This window comes from Dendrobates tinctorius, unplaced genomic scaffold, assembly GCF_039654945.1.
Source record: "Dendrobates tinctorius isolate UK_male_01 unplaced genomic scaffold, ASM3965494v1 ptg000022l, whole genome shotgun sequence".
NCBI lineage: Eukaryota > Metazoa > Chordata > Amphibia > Anura > Dendrobatidae > Dendrobates > Dendrobates tinctorius.
Window position 1 is genome coordinate 67,771,849 of NW_027361690.1, and position 19,588 is coordinate 67,791,436.

The 19,588-nt window shown below is 48.0% G+C and overlaps 1 protein-coding gene across 4 annotated transcripts in view; it reads left to right on the forward strand.

Moving 5' to 3' along the window:
* The window catches only part of CHD2 (chromodomain helicase DNA binding protein 2), a 157,202-nt gene that overhangs the window by 108,247 nt on the left and 29,367 nt on the right, over window positions 1-19,588 (forward strand). For 3 of the 4 annotated variants that reach the window (XM_073568752.1, XM_073568749.1, XM_073568751.1), the window contains exons 29-33: window positions 15,135-15,273; window positions 16,879-17,029; window positions 18,094-18,213; window positions 18,324-18,446; window positions 19,231-19,353. In XM_073568752.1, the coding sequence (XP_073424853.1) occupies window positions 15,135-15,273; window positions 16,879-17,029; window positions 18,094-18,213; window positions 18,324-18,446; window positions 19,231-19,353 (656 nt within the window). The remainder of the gene's footprint in view (window positions 1-15,134; window positions 15,274-16,878; window positions 17,030-18,093; window positions 18,214-18,323; window positions 18,447-19,230; window positions 19,354-19,588) is intronic. The other variant, XM_073568753.1, reaches the window with a different exon arrangement.

Sequence of the window (19,588 nt, forward strand, 5' to 3'; positions counted from 1 at the left end):
GTCAGTCCACTCCCCTCTGCCTGGACTGTAGCAATCCAATCCAGCCCGACGCCGCTCAGGAGCCATCCATAGCCCCAGTGGTGAGTGAGCCCCCCCATGCCGGGCTGGGCCTCCTCTCTATCACAGTCAGTGGCAGACCTCACCAAGGTGTCTCAGTCCCTAGTAGCCGTTCTGGACAAGTTGCCCTTGGGAGCTTCGGCGGGACCCAGCACGTCTCAGGACGTCCCATCTGAGCCAGCCAGCGGCAGTCACAAGAGGCCCAGGCAGGACCTCCAGGCGGAGTCCTCCCCTCGTCCTACCTCACCCCATAGTCCCCAGCAGTCTCCCTCTCGGGCCTCCTCTCCCGAGTCAGGCGAAGCGCTTTCGGAATCGGAAGGGTCTTAGAGCTGGATTCGGACCAGGATGCGAACATGAAGGTTACGGTGCAAAACCTCATTGCCGCGATTCACCATACCTTCGACATCGCTGACGCCCCTGCGAAATCCTCAGATCAGGAGGTTTCGTTCAGACGGGCGGAAACACCATCCAGGGTGTTTCCCTTCCATTCTGAGTTTGGAAAGATTTTTACAAAGGAGAGAGTAGATCCGACCAGACGCTTTCAAAGAGGAAAGCGTCTCGGCGTGCTGTACCCGTTTGCTAAAGAGCTCACGGACAACTGGGCCGCTTCTCCCTCGGTGGACCCTCCCATGTCCAGACTTTCTAATAATACGGTCCTTCCGCTGTCAGGTGTGGCGTCTCTAAAAGATTCTAATGATAGGATCATAGAATCTCTAGCAAAATCTGCCTTCGAAGCGGCATCAGCAGCGGTATGTCCAGTCTTTGCTTCTTCTTGGGCAGCAAAGGCCATATCCACTTGGGCAGACGACCTTCGGCAGGGCATTCTGGATAAGGCACGACCAGAGCATTTGGCCGATCTCGCCAATCAGATTTCCCATGCGGGGGATTATCTGCTTTCTGCCTCCTTGGATGCCGCATCTTGCGCAGTTCAGGCGTCAAGTAACATCGTGGCAATCCGACGTACAATTTGGCTCAAGGCCTGGCAGGCGGACTTGTCCTCTAAAAAGTCTCTGACCAGTCTGCCTTTTCAGGGAGTGCGTCTCTTCGGGTCACAATTGGATCAGATTATTAAGGACGCTACCGGAGGTACGAGTTCTCTTCTCCCCTCCAAGCCTCGCAGACCTCCTCCAAGGCGTCAGTTTCGTTCCTTTCGGACTTTCCGCCGTTTCAATACGGCGGAAAACCCTTCCAACCAGCAAAGGCCACAGGCACGTCAGGAAAGAAAGAAGGTTTCCTTCAGGCCCACTCTGTCCTGGCGGTCCCACTCTTCCCAGGGAAGACCGTCCAGATCTAGATCTGGACGGTCTACATCCGCATGACTACCATCGGTCTCCCGTGGGTCCCTTCCAATTGGGAGGTCGACTTCTTTTCTTCAGCGACGTCTGGCTCACCTCAGTAGAGGACGCTTGGGTCAGAGAGGTTGTATCAACAGGATACAAAATAGAGTTCATTTCTCTTCCACGGGATCGCTTCTTCCAATCCCGTCCGCCGAGGGATCCGGCCTTGGTCCCGGGGTTCGGTTCGGCCATCGCCTCTCTTCTCAGTTCCGGGGTGATTGTGCCCGTTCCCGAATCGGAACGCTTCACAGGGTTTTATTCAAACCTGTTTGTGGTGCCGAAAAAGGACGGGGCAGTTCGGCCCATTTTGGATCTCAAGTTACTCAACAAGAGAGTTCGCCTTCGCCACTTCCGGATGGAGTCTGTACGCTCGGTAATTGCTTCCATGGAGGAGCAGGAATTCATGGGTTCCATAGACATCCAAGATGCCTATCTACATGTGCCCATATTTCCCGGACATCAGAAGTTCCTGCGGTTTGCGATTCACCACGAACATTACCAGTTCGTCGCGCTTCCTTTCGGGCTCGCCACCGCTCCCAGAGTCTTCACGAAGATTATGGCGGCGTTGATGGCCTTGTTGAGGATCAGAGGTCTCGTTCTTTTTCCGTACCTCGACGATATCCTGATCAAGGCTCCCTCCTTTCAACAGGCCCGCCTAAGTGTGGCGATCGTTCTAGACACCCTGTCCAGTTTTGGGTGGATCGTCAACCGGAAAAAGTCCTGTCTCGTCCCTACTCAACGCCTTGTGTTTCTGGGCCTTCTGTTCGACACTCGTCGGTCAAGGGTATTTCTCCCACAAGACAAGATCCTTTCCCTGCAGCAGGGCGTGCGATCATTACAGATCACACGATTTCCATCCCTCAGGACAGCCATGAGGGTCCTGGGGAAGATGGTGGCGGCGATAGAGGCAGTTCCCTTTGCCCAATTTCACGCCAGGCCACTCCAGCAGGCCATTTTGTCCAGGTGGAACGGGTCGGCTCTGTCTCTGGATCGTCCGGTTCGCCTTTCATGCCGGATCAAGCGGTCTCTCAACTGGTGGTTGACGTCTCCCCTCATTCTCTTGGGGCGGTCTTTTCTTCCCGTTCACTGGCAGATTGTCACTACGGACGCCAGCCTCATCGGCTGGGGTGCAGTGTTCCGCAATCACACTGTTCAGGGTCGATGGTCGACTAAGGAATCAGCTCTGCAGATCAATGTCCTAGAGATACGAGCGATCCATCTAGCTCTCGTCCACTGGGAAAGGCGCCTCAAGGGCCTGCCTGTCAGGATTCAGACAGACAATGCCACAGCGGTGGCATATATCAACCGCCAAGGGGGGACACGGAGTGTCTCAGCTCTGGCAGAAGTGTCCAGAATTCTTCAATGGGCAGAGACCTTTGTTCCAACGATTTCCGCGGTTCACATTCCCGGCGTGGACAACTGGACCGCCGATTTCCTCAGCCGCGAGAGTCTCGCGGCAGGGGAATGGTCCCTACTTCCGGAGGTGTTTCATCTGCTCTGCCGTCGGTGGGGAACTCCGGATGTAGACCTCATGGCATCTCGCCTCAACCGGAAAGTCCCACAATTCGTGTCCAGGTCTCGGGACCCTCTGGCAGTGGGCGCCGACGCTCTGGCCGTCCCTTGGTCACAGTTCGAGCTCCCCTACCTGTTCCCTCCTCTGCCTCTTCTTCCCAAGTTGTTGAAGAAAATCAAAGCAGAGGGGATTCCAGTCATCCTCATCGCCCCGAATTGGCCCAGAAGGTCTTGGTTCGCGGACATTGTCAACCTTCTCGCGGACGCCCCCTGGAAGCTTCCCGACAGGGCAGATCTGCTGTCTCAAGGCCCGATTTGCCACCCCAATTCTCAGTCGCTCAATTTAACGGCGTGGCTGTTGAGACCGAGGTTTTGAGACGGGCAGGATTCTCTGATCGGGTGATTCATACCATGATCCGCGCCAGAAAGCCTTCTTCTTCGAAGATCTATTACCGTACTTGGAAAGCCTATTTCTCCTGGTGTGAGACCAATGACATCGCGCCCTTGGTTTTTTCGCTCCCTTCTATTCTGGCGTTTCTGCAGGCAGGGCTGGATGCGGGGCTTGCTCTCAGTTCCTTGAAGGGTCAAGTTTCGGCACTGTCCATTTTATTTCAGAAAACGCTGGCCTCCCGGCCCCAGGTCAAAACCTTCCTCCAGGGTGTGGCTCACACGGTTCCTCCGTACCGAGCGCCCGTGGATCCTTGGGATCTTAATTTGGTTCTTCAGGTTCTGCAGGGTCCTCCTTTTGAACCTCTCAGGGACGTTTCCCTTTCCCTCCTTTCTTGGAAAGTGGCCTTTCTGGTGGCCATTACCTCCATCCGGCGCGTGTCGGAATTAGCAGCACTTTCTTGCCGCTCTCCTTTTTTGGTCCTTCATCAGGACAAGGTAGTTCTGCGGCCTCCGCCCTCTTTTCTTCCGAAGGTGGTATCTTCGTTTCACCTCAATGAGGACATTGTTCTGCCATCCTTCTGCCCGAGCCCAGCTCACCCTCGGGAGCGGTCCTTGAACAAGCTGGACCTAGTCAGGGCATTGAGAGTCTATCTAGCCCGGACGACTTCCTTGCGGAAGTCAGACTCTCTGTTCATCATTCCTGACGGGGCGAGGAAAGGTCACCCAGCCTCAAAGGCCACTATTGCGCGCTGGATCAGATCGGCAATTTTGGAGGCATACCGGGTCAAGCATCGAGTGGCCCCTCCAGGGGTCAGAGCGCACTCTACCCGGGCGGTGGGTGCCTCCTGGGCCGTGCGCCACAGAGCTTCCGCGCTGCAGCTTTGCAAGGCTGCAACGTGGTCATCGGTTCACACCTTTGTGAAATTCTACAGGGTCCACACCTACGCTTCGGCGGACGCCAGCCTAGGTAGGATTCTGCAGGCTGCGGTGGCGAGTCCACTGGCCTGATGGAAGTTTGTTTCCCACCCCAGGGACTGCTTTGGGACGTCCCATGGTCTCTGTGTCCCCCAATAAGGCGAACGAGAAAACAGGATTTTTTGGGTTGCTTACCGTAAAATCTGTTTCTCGGAGCCTTCATTGGGGGACACAGCACCCTCCCATGTTCTACAACTCCTGTTCTTATGTTTGTCGGTTTGTTACAGTTGAGTTGTTTGTTCTGTTCTCAATCTATTCTGTTACTTCTCCTACTGCTTTTTCACTAACTGAGGAACTTCCTGCCGGTCGGTGGGGTGTATACGGCGGAGGAGGGGCTAACCTTTTTTTGTGCATAGTGTCAGCCTCCTAGTGGCAGCAGCATACACCCATGGTCTCTGTGTCCCCCAATGAAGGCTCCGAGAAACAGATTTTACGGTAAGCAACCCAAAAAATCCTGTTTTTTGTGGAAAAAAAATGATTTTTTTATTTTCACGGCTCTACATTATAAACTTTAGTGAAACACTTGGGGGTTCAAAGTGCTCACCACACATCTAGATAAGTTCCTTGGGGGGGTCTAGTTTCCAAAAAGGGGTCACTTGTGGAGGATTTCCACTGTTTAGGCACATCAGGGGCTCTGCAAACGCGACATGACACCCGCAGACCATTCCATCAAAGTCTGCATTCCAAAACGTCACTACTTCCCTTCCGAGCCCCCCCGTGTGCCCAAACAGTAGTTTTCTTCCACATATGGGGTACCAGTGTACTAAGGACAAATTGGACACCAACTTTTGGGGTCCAATTTCTCCTGTTACCTTTGTGAAAATAAAAAATTGGGGGCTAAAAGATCATGTTTGTGGAACAAAAATGATTTTTAATTTTCATGGCTCTACGTTATAAACTTCTGTGAAGCACTTGGGGGTTCAAAGTGCTCACAACACATCTAGATAAGTTCTTTAAGGGGTCTAGTTTCCAAAATGGGGTCACTTGTGGGGGTTTCCACTGTTTAGGCACATTAGGGGCTCTCCAAATGCGACATGGCGTCCTATCTCAATTCCAGCCAATTCTGCATTGAAAAAGTCAAACGGCACTCCTTCCTTTCTGAGCTCTGCCGTGTGCTCAAACAGTGGTTTAGCCCCACATACGGGGTATCGGCGTATTTGGGAGAAATTGCACAAAAAATTTTGTGGTTCATTTTCTGTTTTTACACTTGTGAAAATAAAAAAAATGGTTCTGAAGTAAAATGTTTGTGAAAAAAAGTTAAATGTTTATTTTTTCCTTCCACATTCCATTCATTCATGTGAAAAACCTGAAGGGTTAATAAACTTCTTGAATGTGGTTTTGAGTACATTGAGAGGTGCAGTTTTTAGAATGGTGTCACTTTTGGGTATTTTCTGTCATATTGACCCCCCAAACTCACTTCAAATGTGAGGTGGTCCCTAAAAAAAATGGTGGTGTAAATTTTGTTGTAAAAATGAGAAATCGCTGGTCAACTTTTAACCCTTATAACTTCCTAAAAAAAAAAATTATGTTTCCAAAATTGTGCAGATGTAAAGTAGACATGTGGGAAATGTTATTTATTAACTATTTTGTGCGATATCACTCTCTGATTTAAGGGCATAAAAATTAAAAGTTTGAAAATTGCAAAATTTTCAAAATTTTTGCCAAGTTTCGATTTTTTTAACATATAAGCGCAGTTCATATCTAAGAAATTTTACCACTATCCTGAAGTACAATATGTCATAAGAAAACAATGTCAGAATCAGCAGGATCCGTTGAAGCGTTCTAGAGTTATGGCCTCATAAAGTGACACTGGTCAGAATTGAAAAAATTGGCCTGGTCACGAAGGCAAAAACAGGCTCAGGCGCGAAAGGGTTAAGAGGGGCCTGGGGTCAGAACCAAAGCGCTGGATGGATTTGCCCTGACTTCCATACCAATGATCCCTTTAATAGAAGCCTGGGGTCAGAATCAGAGCGCTGAGGGCTTTAACCTAACTTCCATACCGGAGATCCCTTTAAGAGGGGCCTGGGGTCAGAACCAAAGCACAGAGTGGAATTGCCCTAACTTCAATACCAATGATCCTTTTAAGAGACCCTGGTGTCAGAACCACAGTGCTGAGTGGAACGGTCCTAACTTCCATACCGGGGATCCCTTTAATAGAAGCCTAGGGTCAGAATCAGAGTGCTGAGGGATTTGCCCTAACTTCCATACCAATGATTCCTTTAAGAGGGAAGATGTGCCTATGGGATGGAGGATGTGTGATGGGTATATGGGCACAGGAGGGGGTGATTCATTTGTCATGAGCTCTCTGCTCCTTTCTGGGGGGCAGACAATGGCTGGGAGCTTATGTTGCCGGGGATGCTAGATTTCTCCCACCAGGTCAGTGTCTGCTGAGGTGTTGTGGATTGGGAAACCAGTTGCTCATAGCAACCAATCACAGCTCAGCTTTTATCTTTTAAACCGCTCTGGTGAAATGAAAGATGCTTAGTAGTGATTGGGTGGGGCTATGTGGAGTGGGCGTGGCTGATACACACATACACTCAGTTTTATATATTTCACAAAGGTCATGTCACTCTTAGGTGACACATAAACCTAGAGTGTCACTCGTGTTGTAAAATTAGAAAAAATCTTTTATTTAACAAATTAAACAAACAGACATAAAGGTAAAAACCATTGCCTCAAACCACTTGATGCATAGGCAGGGAGAACAACTTTTTACAAGAAGGAATACACTACTTATTATACAATGTCTCAATGATTTGCTTAAATGTATATGGTATCCACAATACTATGTCCACTTATAACATTATTCACAGTGTTAGCAATAATCAAAAAAAAAATTTGTTTAAAAGAATCAATTAGAACGAGGGCTGAATATAACAATGTTATTTTAAGATAACTATGCGATCCTGTAAAAATATTTAGGGCACTAAACAGATAAACCTACATAGAAATAAAAACTATTACTAAAGTGCCAAGTGCAAAAACTCCAAGCCTGCAGATGTGTAGGATATGCCATTGTTTACCCAAGGATTCATACTGCACAAAACAAATCCTGCCTCGCTTGAAAGTGCATGTAATCACCACAAACATAGAAATAAGGAAACGGCCAGATGCATATTACCTGAGCTAAGACCACAATTGATCTGAACTCCGAATGGCACGCTTTCTCCCTGCACCCCGACGCGCGTTTCGCCCGTGCTTCTTCCTGGGGGGATGTGAGTTTATTAGAGTGCAGCCCGCTCCTTTGATGGGATAATGGGCTTGGGTATTGTGCTTATCAGATATATATATATATATATATATATAGATATAGATATAGATATAGCAAACATATTCCACAGCACTATACAATTAAGCAGAGACATGTACAAACAATAAAGACCGCATAAAGTAGCACATTATTGAACAGTTACAGGAGTAGTGAGGGTTGTGCTTCCGAGCTTACAATCTATAAGGAAATCTATAGAGTGTGCTTGTTATGTACGGTCCTGTCATCATTATTATAAATGGGACATTTCAATATGCTGCGTGATCCGGTCATCAGCCATGATCAGTCTAATTAGATTAATAAAATTTTCAAATTAGTTGTTAATGTAAGGGTTTCTAGGACACAAATCTCTCACAGATTCTCTATCCATACTCCGAGGTGAAAATCCCCAGTGGAGTTCAATAGCAGCAAAGTGAATGAGATTTAAAAAACATACGCACAATCTTGGTATAATTTCAGTTCGGAAATTGACCTGTGCTGTGGAGTTTTAAGGCTATGTTCACATGCAACATTTTTGCTCCATTGTTTTTCTGCAGCCAAAACCTGCTGTTTTGGCAGTTCAAAACGCCTGTTTTTCAGCGCTTTTGCTGCGTCTTTGGGTGCAGATTACATGTGTGCTTTGTGTATAGTACATGTTTAATAATGTTAGTTTTATTCACAAAAAGCTCAGCCAAAAATGCTTTTTTCTCGTTCGCCTTATTGGGGGACACAGAGACCATGGGTGTATGCTGCTGACACTATGCACAAAAAAAGTTAGCTCCTCCTCCGCAGTGTACACCCCACCGACCGGCAGGGAATTCCTCAGTTTAGCTTAGTGTCAGTAGGAGGTGGACACGGGTCTTTCATTAGACCCTTATCTACCTCAGTGTGCGTCGTTCCTTTTCAGGTTCCGGAGGGATACAGTGTGAAAAGTCACAGCTGTACTCCCACAAAGAGACTATGAGTCTGGCGTGTACTGCCACCCCGTATCCTCATAGGTCTCTACAGCAGGACCAAGAGCTCAGCACGGATGCGTGCCAGCGATCCAGATGGTCCTCGCTCCCCGTCTCCCACCCACTCGCCCACCAGAGCCTGTCGGTCTGGATGAGACGCGGACACTACAGAAGACAGACAGCGTGGGATATTGAGGTACCTTTATTGAATGCCAGACGGAGGTAAGTATGGGGGCCGAGTCACGTCCTCCTCATCCCTAGATGGGCATCTCGGCGGCTCCAATCTTATTCAAAGCGGCCACTGCGGCCGCCGCAATTACTCCTGAAGGGGCCTTGCCCGGCGTTCCCCCCCCCCCCCGACTTCAGTCCTGGGCCCAGCTGATAGCAGCGGCGTTCTGCAGAGCGGTTGCCGCGGCAGCGCTGCGGGACCTCCGCCCCGCGCTGACAGGCGGCCGCCGCTATTAATTTAGGCCCCGGCTTCATATCGGGCCTTCCTCTGCGTCGCGGCCACGCCCTCCGCCCCTTTCTTCTAAGCGAGCTTCTCTCCCGCCCGTTCCAGGTCCTCCCACCGCCTCCTTCTTGCACCCAGTCTATTCTTGGCCAGTGGGCGGTGCCTCTTTCAGGCTGGCAGTTAGCGCCGCCCTTCTTCTTCTTCCCCTGGAAGCACGCGTTTTTCCCATTCCTCTCAGGCGGTCGCCATCTTCCCAGCCTGTCAGCCGGACGCCGTTCTGTCAGCCGGATATCGCTCTCTGGGCCTGTCAGCCGGATTTCGCTCTGACCTGCAGCTGCAGACAAGCCGGATAGCATTGTCTCTGGGGACACCGGACCGTGAGTAGCTCTGCATCTGCAGACTGACACCCTCCTCTGCCTTCTGTCCCCCCAACCTTCCGGCACTACCTCAGTTATCACTATGTCTAACTCTAAATCTGATCGTGCCCGCTCTACGGATCCCCCCTGCACTCTAGTCAAGTACTTTGCGTGCTCTTCTTGCAATCGCAAACTTCCCTCAGGTCAGTCCACTCCCCTCTGCCTGGACTGTTGCAATCCAATTCAGCCTGACGCCGCCCATGAGCCATCTATGGCCCCAGCTGAGAGTGAACCCCCCCATGCCTGGCTGGGCTTCATCTCTTTCTCAATCAGTGGCAGACCTCACCAGGGTGTCTCAGTCCCTAGTAGCCACTCTGGATAAGTTGCCCCTGGACACTTCTGCAGGGTCCAGCAGGTCTCAAGAGATTCCTTCTGAGTCAGCCAGCGTTAGTCGCAAAAGACCCAGGCAGGATCTCCAGCCGGAATCCTCTCCTCGTCCCATCTCACCGCATAGTCCGTCTCAGCAGCCTCCTTCCCGGGCCTCCTCTCCCGAGTCAGGTGAAGCGTTCTCAGACAGGTCTTCTGAGGGGATTTTAGAGCTGGATTCAGACCAGGATGCGAACATGAAGGTTATGGTGCAGAACCTCATTGCAGCGATTCACCAGACCTTCGAGATTGCTGACCCCCCTGCGAAATCCTCAGATCAGGAGGTTTCGTTCAGACGGGCGGAAACACCCTCCAGGGTATTTCCTTTCCATTCTGAGTTTGGAAAGATTTTTACCAGGGAAAGAGAAGATCCGACCAGTCGCTTTCAAAGAGGAAAGCGTCTCGGCGTACTGTACCCGTTTGCTAAAGAGCTCACGGACAACTGGGCTGCTTCTACCTCGGTGGACCCGCCCGTGTCCAGACTTTCGAATAACACGGTTCTCCCGCTTTCAGGTGTGGCGGCTCTAAAGGATTCTAATGATAGGATTATAGAATCCCTAGCTAAGTCCGCCTTCGAAGCGGCTTCAGCGGCGGTATGTCCAAGCTTTGCAAAAGCCATAGCTACTTGGGCAGAGGATCTTCGTCAGGGCATCCTAGATAAAGCACAACCAGAGCGATTGGCCGATCTCACCAATCAGATTTCCCATGCGGCGGATTATCTGCTTTCTGCTTCTTTGGATGCCGCATCCTGCGCGGTTCAGGCGTCAAGCAACGTTGTGGCAATTCGATGTACAATTTGGCTCAAGGCCTGGCAGGCGGACTTGTCTTCTAAGAAGTCTCTTACTAATCTGCCTTTTCAGGGAGTACGCCTCTTTGGATCCCAATTGGACTAGATTATTAAGGACGCCACCAGAGGCACGAGTTCCCTTCTCCCTCAGTCTAAGCCTCGCAGACCTCCACTAAGGCGTCAGTTTCGACCCTTTCGGGCTTTCCGCCGTTTCAATACGGCGGAGAACCCATCCAACCAACAATGACCGCAGGCGCGCCAAGATAGAAAGTTTCCTTCAGACCCACTCCTTCCTGGCGATCCCACTCTTCCCAGGGCAGACCATCCAGATCCAGGTCTGGACGGTCTACATCTGCATGACTATCGTCGGACTCCCGAGGGTCCCTTCTGATTGGGAGGTCGACTTCTCTTCTTCAGGGATGTTTGGCTGGCCTCAGTAGAGGACGCTTGGGTCAGGGAGGTTGTATCGTCAGGATACAAGATAGAGTTCGTTTCTCTTCCACCGAATCGTTTCTTCGAATCCCGTCCTCCAAAGCATCCAGCCTTGATCCCGGGGTTCTTTACGGCCATCACTTCTCTCCTCAGTTCCGGGGTGATTGTGCCCGTTCCCGTCTCGGAGCGGTTCACAGGATTTTATTCGAACCTTTTTGTGGTGCCGAAAAAAGGCGGGGCGGTCCGACCCATCTTGGATCTCAAGCTTCTCAACAAGAGAGTACGCCTTCGCCACCTCCGGATGGAGTCGGTTCGTTCGGTAATCGCTTCCATGGAGGAGCAGGAATTCATGTGTTCAATAGACATCCAAGATGCCTATCTACACGTGCCCATATTCTCCGGACATCAGAAGTTCCTGCGTTTTGCAATACGCCAGGAACATTACCAGTTTGTCGCGCTCCCCTTCGGTCTCGCCACCGCTCCCAGAGTCTTCACGAAGATCATGGCTGCGCTGATGGCCTTGTTGAGGATCAGATGTCTCGTTCTTTTTCCGTACCTCGACGATATTCTGATCAAAGCTTCCTCTTTTCAACAGGCTCGCCTAAGTTTGACGATCGTCCTAGACACCCTTTCCAATTTCGGGTGGATCGTCAACAGGAAAAAGTCTTGTCTGATTCCTTCTCAACGTCTTGTGTTTCTGGGCCTACTGTTCGACACTCGTCGGTCAAGGGTCTTTCTCCCACGAGAGAAGATTCTTTCCCTGCAGCAGGATGTACGATCGCTGCAGATCACACGATTTCCGTCCCTCCGAACAGCTATGAGGGTCCTGGGAAAGATGGTGGCGGCGATAGAGGCAGTTCCCTTTGCCCAATTTCACGCCAGACCTCTCCAGCACGCCATTCTGTCGAGGTGGAACAGGTCGGCTCTGTCCCTTGATCGCCCTTTACGTCTTTCATGCCGGGTCAAGCGGTCACTCAACTGGTGGTTGACATCACCTCTTATCCACTTGGGTCGGTCTTTTCTTCCTATTCACTGGCAGATTGTAACAACGGATGCCAGCCTCCTCGGCTGGGGTGCAGTGTTCCGCCATCAAACTGTTCAGGGTCGTTGGTCGACTCAGGAATCAGCTCTGCCGATCAACGTCCTAGAGATACGAGCGATCCATCTGGCTCTCGTCCACTGGGAAAGGCTCCTCAGGGGCCTGCCGGTCCGGATTCAGACAGACAATGCCACAGCGGTGGCATATGTCAACCGCCAAGGAGGGACACGGAGTGTCTCAGCCCGGGCAGAAGTGTCCAAGATCCTTCAGTGGGCAGAGATTTCGGTACTGACAATCTCCGCGGTACACATTCCCGGCGTAGACAACTGGGCCGCCGACTTTCTCAGCTGCGAGGGTCTCGCTGCAGGAGAGTCGTCCCTACATCCGGAGGTTTTTCTTCAGCTCTGCAGTCGTTGGGGAACCCCGGACGTAGATCTGCTAGCTTCTCGCCTCAACAGGAAGGTCCCACAGTTTGTATCCAGAGGTCGTGATCCTCTTGCAGTGGGCGCAGACGCTCTGGCCATTCCTTGGTCACAGTTCGAGCTCCCCTACCTGTTTCCTCCCCTGCCTCTTCTTCCCAAGCTGTTGAAGAAGATCATAGCAGAAGGAATACCAGTCATTCTCATCGCCCCGAATTGGCCCAGAAGGTCTTGGTTCGCGGACATTGTCAACCTTCTCGCGGACGCCCCCTGGAAGCTTCCAGACAGGGCAGATCTGCTGTCTCAAGGTCCGATTTGCCACCCCAATTCTCGGCCGCTCAATTTAACGGCGTGGCTGTTGAGACCGAGGTTTTGAAACGAGCAGGATTCTCCGGTCGAGTAATTCGTACCATGATCCGAGCCAGGAAGCCATCATCTTCCAAAATTTACTATCGTACTTGGAAGGCCTATTTCACTTGGTGTGAGGCCAATAACATCGCGCCTATGTGCTTTTCGCTCCCTTCCGTTCTGGCGTTTCTTCAGGCAGGGCTGGATGCGGGGCTTGCTCTCAGTTCCTTGAAGGGTCAAGTTTCGGCGCTGTCCATTTTATTTCAGAAGACTTTGGCCTCCCGCCCTCAGGTCAAAACCTTTCTTCAGGGCGTGGCTCACACGGCTCCTCCGTATCGAGCGCCCGTGGATCCATGGGATCTTAATCTGGTTCTTGACGTTCTGCAAGGTTCTCCCTTTGAACCTCTCAGAGAAGTCTCCCTTTCCCTTCTCTCCTGGAAGGTAGCCTTTCTGGTGGCCATCACCTCCATCCGGCGTGTGTCGGAATTGGCGGCTCTTTCTTGCCGCTCTCCTTTCCTGGTACTTCACCAGGACAAGGTAGTTCTGCGGCCTCCGCCCTCTTTTCTTGCGAAGGTGGTGTCCTCCTTTCACCTCAATGAGGATATTGTTCTGCCGTCCTTCTGTCCGAGTCCAACTCACCCTCGGGAGCGGTCCCTGAACAAGCTGGATCTGGTCAGGGCGATGAGAGTCTATCTGTCTAGGACGTCTTCCTTGCGAAAGACAGACTCTCTTTTCGTCATTCCAGATGGGGCGCGGAAAGGCCACCTGGCTTCCAAAGCTACTATTGCTCGCTGGATCAGATCGGCAATTTTGGAGGCCTACCGGGTTAAGCATCGAGTGGCCCCTCCGGGGATCAGAGCGCACTCTACCCGAGCAGTGGGTGCTTCCTGGGCGGTACGCCACAGAGCCTCCGCGCTGCAGCTTTGCAAAGCTGCAACCTGGTCTTCGGTTCACACGTTTGTGAAATTCTACAGGGTCCACACCTACGCTTCGGCGGACACCAGCCTAGGTAGAAGGATTCTGCAGGCAGCGGTGGTGAGTCCACTGGCCTGATGGAAGTTTGTTTCCCACCCCAGGGACTGCTTTGGGACGTCCCATAGTCTCTGTGTCCCCCAATTAAGGCGAACGAGAAAACAGGATTTTTGGGTTGCTTACAGTAAAATCTGTTTCTCGGAGCCTTCATTGGGGGACACAGCACCCTCCCATGTTCTACAACTCCTGTTCTTACTTTGGTTGATTTGGTTACAGTTGAGTTGTTTGTTCTGTTTTCAATCTATTCTGTTACTTCTCCTACTGCTTTCTCACTAACTGAGGAATTCCCTGCCGGTCGGTGGGGTGTACACTGCGGAGGAGGAGCTAACCTTTTTTTGTGCATAGTGTCAGCCTCCGAGTGGCAGCAGCATACACCCATGGTCTCCGTGTCCCCCAATGAAGGCTCCGAGAAACAGATTTTACGGTAAGCAACCCAAAAATCCTGTTATGGTTTTTTTTTTTTTTGCATCATTTTTTTCACTTTTTCATTGCAAAATGCAAATTCAGTTTAAAAAAAAATGTGCATGGGATTTCTGAAATCTCACAGCTTTTGCTCGTAATATGAAACATTCTTATTTGCATGAAAAAACGCTGCAAAAAGGTTGAATGTGAACCTAGCCTAAGGGTAGGTTCACACAACCGATTTCTCCACATAACGTGAAAAACAGACCGATTATTCTGATCAGACCTTTGATCAGAGATTGAATAGTGTGGCGTCAGTTTTTCTCTTACGTAGAAAAAAGTTCCTCCATCTTGTCCTTTCTGTCAGTCCGTTAAAATCATGACATCCGAGAGCGGTCTGATTTTTTTTTCACAGTCCCATAAAACTGCATTGCCAATTTTGATCCTCCACGTCGGATCATAATTGGGCGTCTTCAAGTTTTTCAGTGGACAACTGACAACTTGGTCCGAAGAAAAAAATCGGACATGTGCAGAGCCCCATAGAGTATCATAGGTACGACTGTTGTCTGTGAAAACCAAGGCTAGTGCTCGTATGAGAAAAGTGGCTGTGAGTCCTAAATCTGCATCCTGTCAATTCTTGGTGCTGATTGTGACTCTGGATTTCACCCTTTACAATGCAGAGGATGAGAACCACAAAAATTAAGAATTTTTTCACAGATATGCACCAAAATCCAGAACATAATGTACACTTTTTCAGTCATATGTGATCACACCCTTCATGCTGCTTTGCAGATTCACCTGCAAATTTGCCAGGACATTAAAAAACAAAAATGTAATTTTGTGATAAAACCGCATAGTATTGACTGCACGACTTAGCCCAGTTTTGGAGGGTATTATAGAGCTGATCAGGGAGTTTCTGAAGAAATTATGAATATAATTAATTTCTAGCTGGTTTTATGTGTTTGCTCTAGGTAAAGGTCCTGGTAAAAGAAGGGGTCCAACTATTAAAATTTCTGGTGTTCAAGTGAATGTAAAGGCTATTGTTCAACATGAGGAAGACTTTGAAATTCTTAGTAAATCCATTCCTAAAGATTCAGAGGAAAAGAAAAAGTGAGTGGTGTTTTCCACATTGATTTTAATTTTATGTGAACAGGATGGTCAGATGTCTTTGTAATTTGATATTTGTGACTGCTCGCCTATAAACTACAGTATTGTGCAAAAGTTTCAGGTAGCTATTTGAAAAAAAAAATCTGCAAGGTAACAATTAACAAAATGATTGGCACAAAATAGAAAACAAGTCAAATCGATATTTGATGTGACCATCTTTTGCCTTCAAAACAGCATCAATTGTTTTAGGTAAACTTGTACACTGTTTTTGGAGAAACTCTGCAGGGAGGTTGTTCTAAAAAGTTTGAAAGCTAGCCACAGATCTATTGTGGCTGTAGGCTTGCATAGATATTTCTGTCTCTTCATGTACTCCCAGACAATCTCAATGATGTTGAGATCAGGGCATCAATTCCAGGACTCCTTGTTCTTCTTTCATGTCACAGGTCATACACCATGGCAAGTCTGAGCATAGTAACATGACACAAGGTAGTTATACTGCATCCACAAGGTCTCTCTCAGGCAAGCATTTCAAACCAGACTGGTTTCAAGATGTGCTGTTTAAGCAATTTTGAAGAAGCACAAAGAAGTGGGCAACATTTAAGGACAGTAAACACATCGGTCGTTCAAAGAATCTTATTGCAGCAGATGAAAAACATATCTTTACTTCCCTTCGAAAATGGAAGATGTCCAAAAGTTCCATTAGTTCAGCACTGGCAATAAGTGGTCTTCACGGAAGAATTGTTGCCAAAAAGTCATACCTTTGGCATGGAAAGAAGGGCAAGCAACTAAAATATGGACAAAAAAATGGGAACTTGTAAAAAATGGCAGCAATAATATTGAATGTCTGCATGCAACATTGACGCATGGTTGGAGGTTCCTTGTAAGCTTTGGTCTGCATTTCATCATATAGAGTTGGGGATTTGGTCAGGATTTGGTGTCTTCAGTGCTGAGAAATACAGGCAGTCACTTATCCATCATGTTTTACCATCAGAGAGGAATCTGATTGGCTCCAAATTTATTCTGCAGCAGGATAAAGACCTCATACATACAGCTGATGCCATTAAGAACTATATTTTACATAAACAAGAACAAGGAGTCCTAGAAGTGATAATATGGCCCCCTGAGAGCCCTTCTTACAGCATTACTTGAAAAGACAAGGATTTGCACAAGCCTACATCCACAGAAGATCGGTTTTTGGTTCTCCAAGATGTTTGGAACAACCTCCCTGCAGAGTTCCTTCAAAAAACTGTGTGCCAGTGTACATAAACGAAATAGGCAAAAGTGTTCACACCAAATACAGATTTGATTTAGATTTATCTTTTGCTCATTAACTTTGCATTTTAATTGATAAAAATAAACTATTAGCATTTCTATTTTTGAACGCATTCTTACTTTGCAGTATTGTTTCCACACCTGCCTAGAATTTTTGTACAGTAGTGTAGAGTATGGGGAGCTTTTGGGCAGCAGAGCATACTTCTGATCAGTACCATACTCAGAGACTGTTCATGAAAAATAGAGGTGAACATAAAAATTGTATTCCGAAGTCTTCCAATAGTATGTCCCCACACATGGTGCTGTTTCCATGCCTTCTCCCTTTTATCATCTCAGGTTCCAGTTATCTAGTCGGGTTAAAGCTGCCCATTTTGATGTGGATTGGGGTGTAGAAGATGACTCCCATTTGCTCTTGGGAATTGTTGAACATGGCTACGGAAACTGGGAGCTTATGAAAAGTGATGCAGAGTTGAAACTGACTGATAAGGTAATAGTTTTTGCCTTTTTCTTTGCAAACTTTCTTTAAGGATTTTTATGTGAACTTGAGAATTTACAGTATGTACTGCAGTTAATCGCATTTTTGCAAACCCTGCAGCACATTTTTATGGTTTTGATGCTGCCTGTCCATAACCTGTCCATGTGCCCTATTCAGCCATATGAATATCATAGAAAGGGCCTGATGAACTAGAGCCATCCTTTTATTACATGAATAGCATTTCCGCCTGGCTGGCGGCAGGAGCCCATGCTGTGGCAATCATAGCCCCAGCTGCCGTACTTTGAGACTGTTTGTCTATGATGAAACAGCCCATTAAAATAGTTGCCGTGGTGTAAATCACAGCAATGAAATTCAGTGGAGTAAGTGTTGATAAAATCAGAAAGCTGCCTCAGCCAATTGTGGGACTGGTTATTTGTGGCTAATGGTAGGCATATCCCCATTTACTGTGTTAGCGGTGCTGATCGTAGCTAAACAGTCTGTATATATATATGGGTATATTATAGTAGCAGCATGATTCCAGTAACTGAAGTATATTGCATTAATACTGTAAGGGTTTTCCCCAGGGCGGTGGAGTCAGTAAGCCAAACCTCCCGACTCCTCAATTTCCTTGGCTCTGACTCCAACTCCACAGCCCTGGTCACTACTGAGCATGTACATAAAATGCAGCACAGATTCATCTCAACTAAAAACCCAGGAGATCCTTACATCAGGAACAGAACACACATTTATAGGACATTTCATAACTTTCCCAAATTCTTCTGAAAAAATATTCCGCACATCCTGCACTGAACTATTGTATCAAATTTACTATATATTGTCCGAGTCGGTCCATTTAATACAGACTCCACCAAAGTGGACACCAACTCCACGACTCCGACTCCACAGCCCTGGATTTCCCATCTATCTTGATGACTTGTCTTCGTGATAAGCCAACTCTTTACAATGTAGCAAAACACCTTTCAAATCATATGCTAACTACAATGAGGAAAAAATGTACATGTGCTCCATGTATGAATTATGCATATATTAATATCAGTCTTCTGTGGTTACGGTAGATCTTACCTGTGGAAACTGAGAAAAAGCCTCAAGGAAAACACTTACAGACCAGAGCAGACTATCTACTGAAACTCCTTAAGAAAGAAATAGAGAAAAAAGAAGGAGGTCCGACAGAAGAGGTGAGAGCGTTTGCAGTCAGTTTAGTTTTGTATGTCATGTGTGTGTGTGTGTGTAAATATATATATATATATTTTTGCTAGAAGTTTAGGCATATTTGTCTATTTAATAGGCAAAAAAGAAAAGAAGGCCACGTGCAAAGAGAGATAGTGCAGGCAAAGTGAAGGATGAGCATGGCAATGAGATCTCTTCACCTAGGCTTTCTGACCACCCATCAGAAGATGCAGAAACCAAGGTGTGTACACGTCTTTGCTGTCAAAGTTGCACATAGGCATAACTTGAGACAAGCATGTTCTATTACCGCAACACACAAGTAAATTCTCCAGACTCTGCTGCGGGGAATGATGTCCCTTCAGACACAGGAGGGAGGTTGGCCACTAATACTGAGTGGTTAGGTTGGGTGTTCAGACTGCATCTCCGTTAATCTCATAGCTATCTAATCTGACTGAGGTCACTGCGTGGTGCAGGATAGTTAAGTTCTCGCACAAAAAAAATGTGAAATTTGGTATCCCAAACTGTTACCATGAAGCTGGACGCATGCAGCTCTCTGGAAACTTTGCCATAAATGCGTAGCAACAAGATTTCCTTTAATCAAGACTAGTCCAGAACAAAAAGCGGTGCTTCGGCATATAGTGTGTCTGCCCCTGTCTTTCCTAGTATTTGGTGCTGCAGACTAGCATTGTATGCTATAACATAGTTTGCATAGATAATTACACCCAAATTATTTTCCCTTGTAGACTGATGGAATAGTGATAAATCCAGGATGTAAATAGCAGGTCTTTTGTCATATTGCTTCCTCTTTAGCCAGTTAATCAGGACCCCCTGTAGGGATATTATCATCCTGTCATCTCTTGTGAGGATGGGATGGCTGAACATGGTAATCAGACAGGGTGCTATTATATGGTGTACATAAGTCACCTATGAGCCTTTCTGCTGCGTGCAGCTTTTGTTTGTCTGTACCCGGCAGTCAGCGACCTATCTCAGTGCTGTTAGACTAATGTAAGCCTTTATTTCTCCAGGACGATGGCTCTCTAAAGAGTCCAAACAAGAAGAAACAAAAGAAAAAAGACAATAAAGAAAATAAGGACAAACAGAACCAAAAAAAGGATGGCCCCAAAGAGAAGAGGAAGCCAAAGGAAAAGGTATACTTTATGGTAAAATTTTGCATCCACTATTAAGCCCTCCTCCCCACCCATACACATTAGACACTATGGCTGGGTTTGTCTGACAGTCTCATGTGTGCAAGAGTCCCAGATAATATATTATTAGGGATAATATCGATCGGGCATGTTTGATTTTGAACTGAATTGTCTCCCAAAGATAAGCCGCCCCCCGTCATGTCTGACAGCGGCTTTCTTAACAGAACGCAGGAGTTCT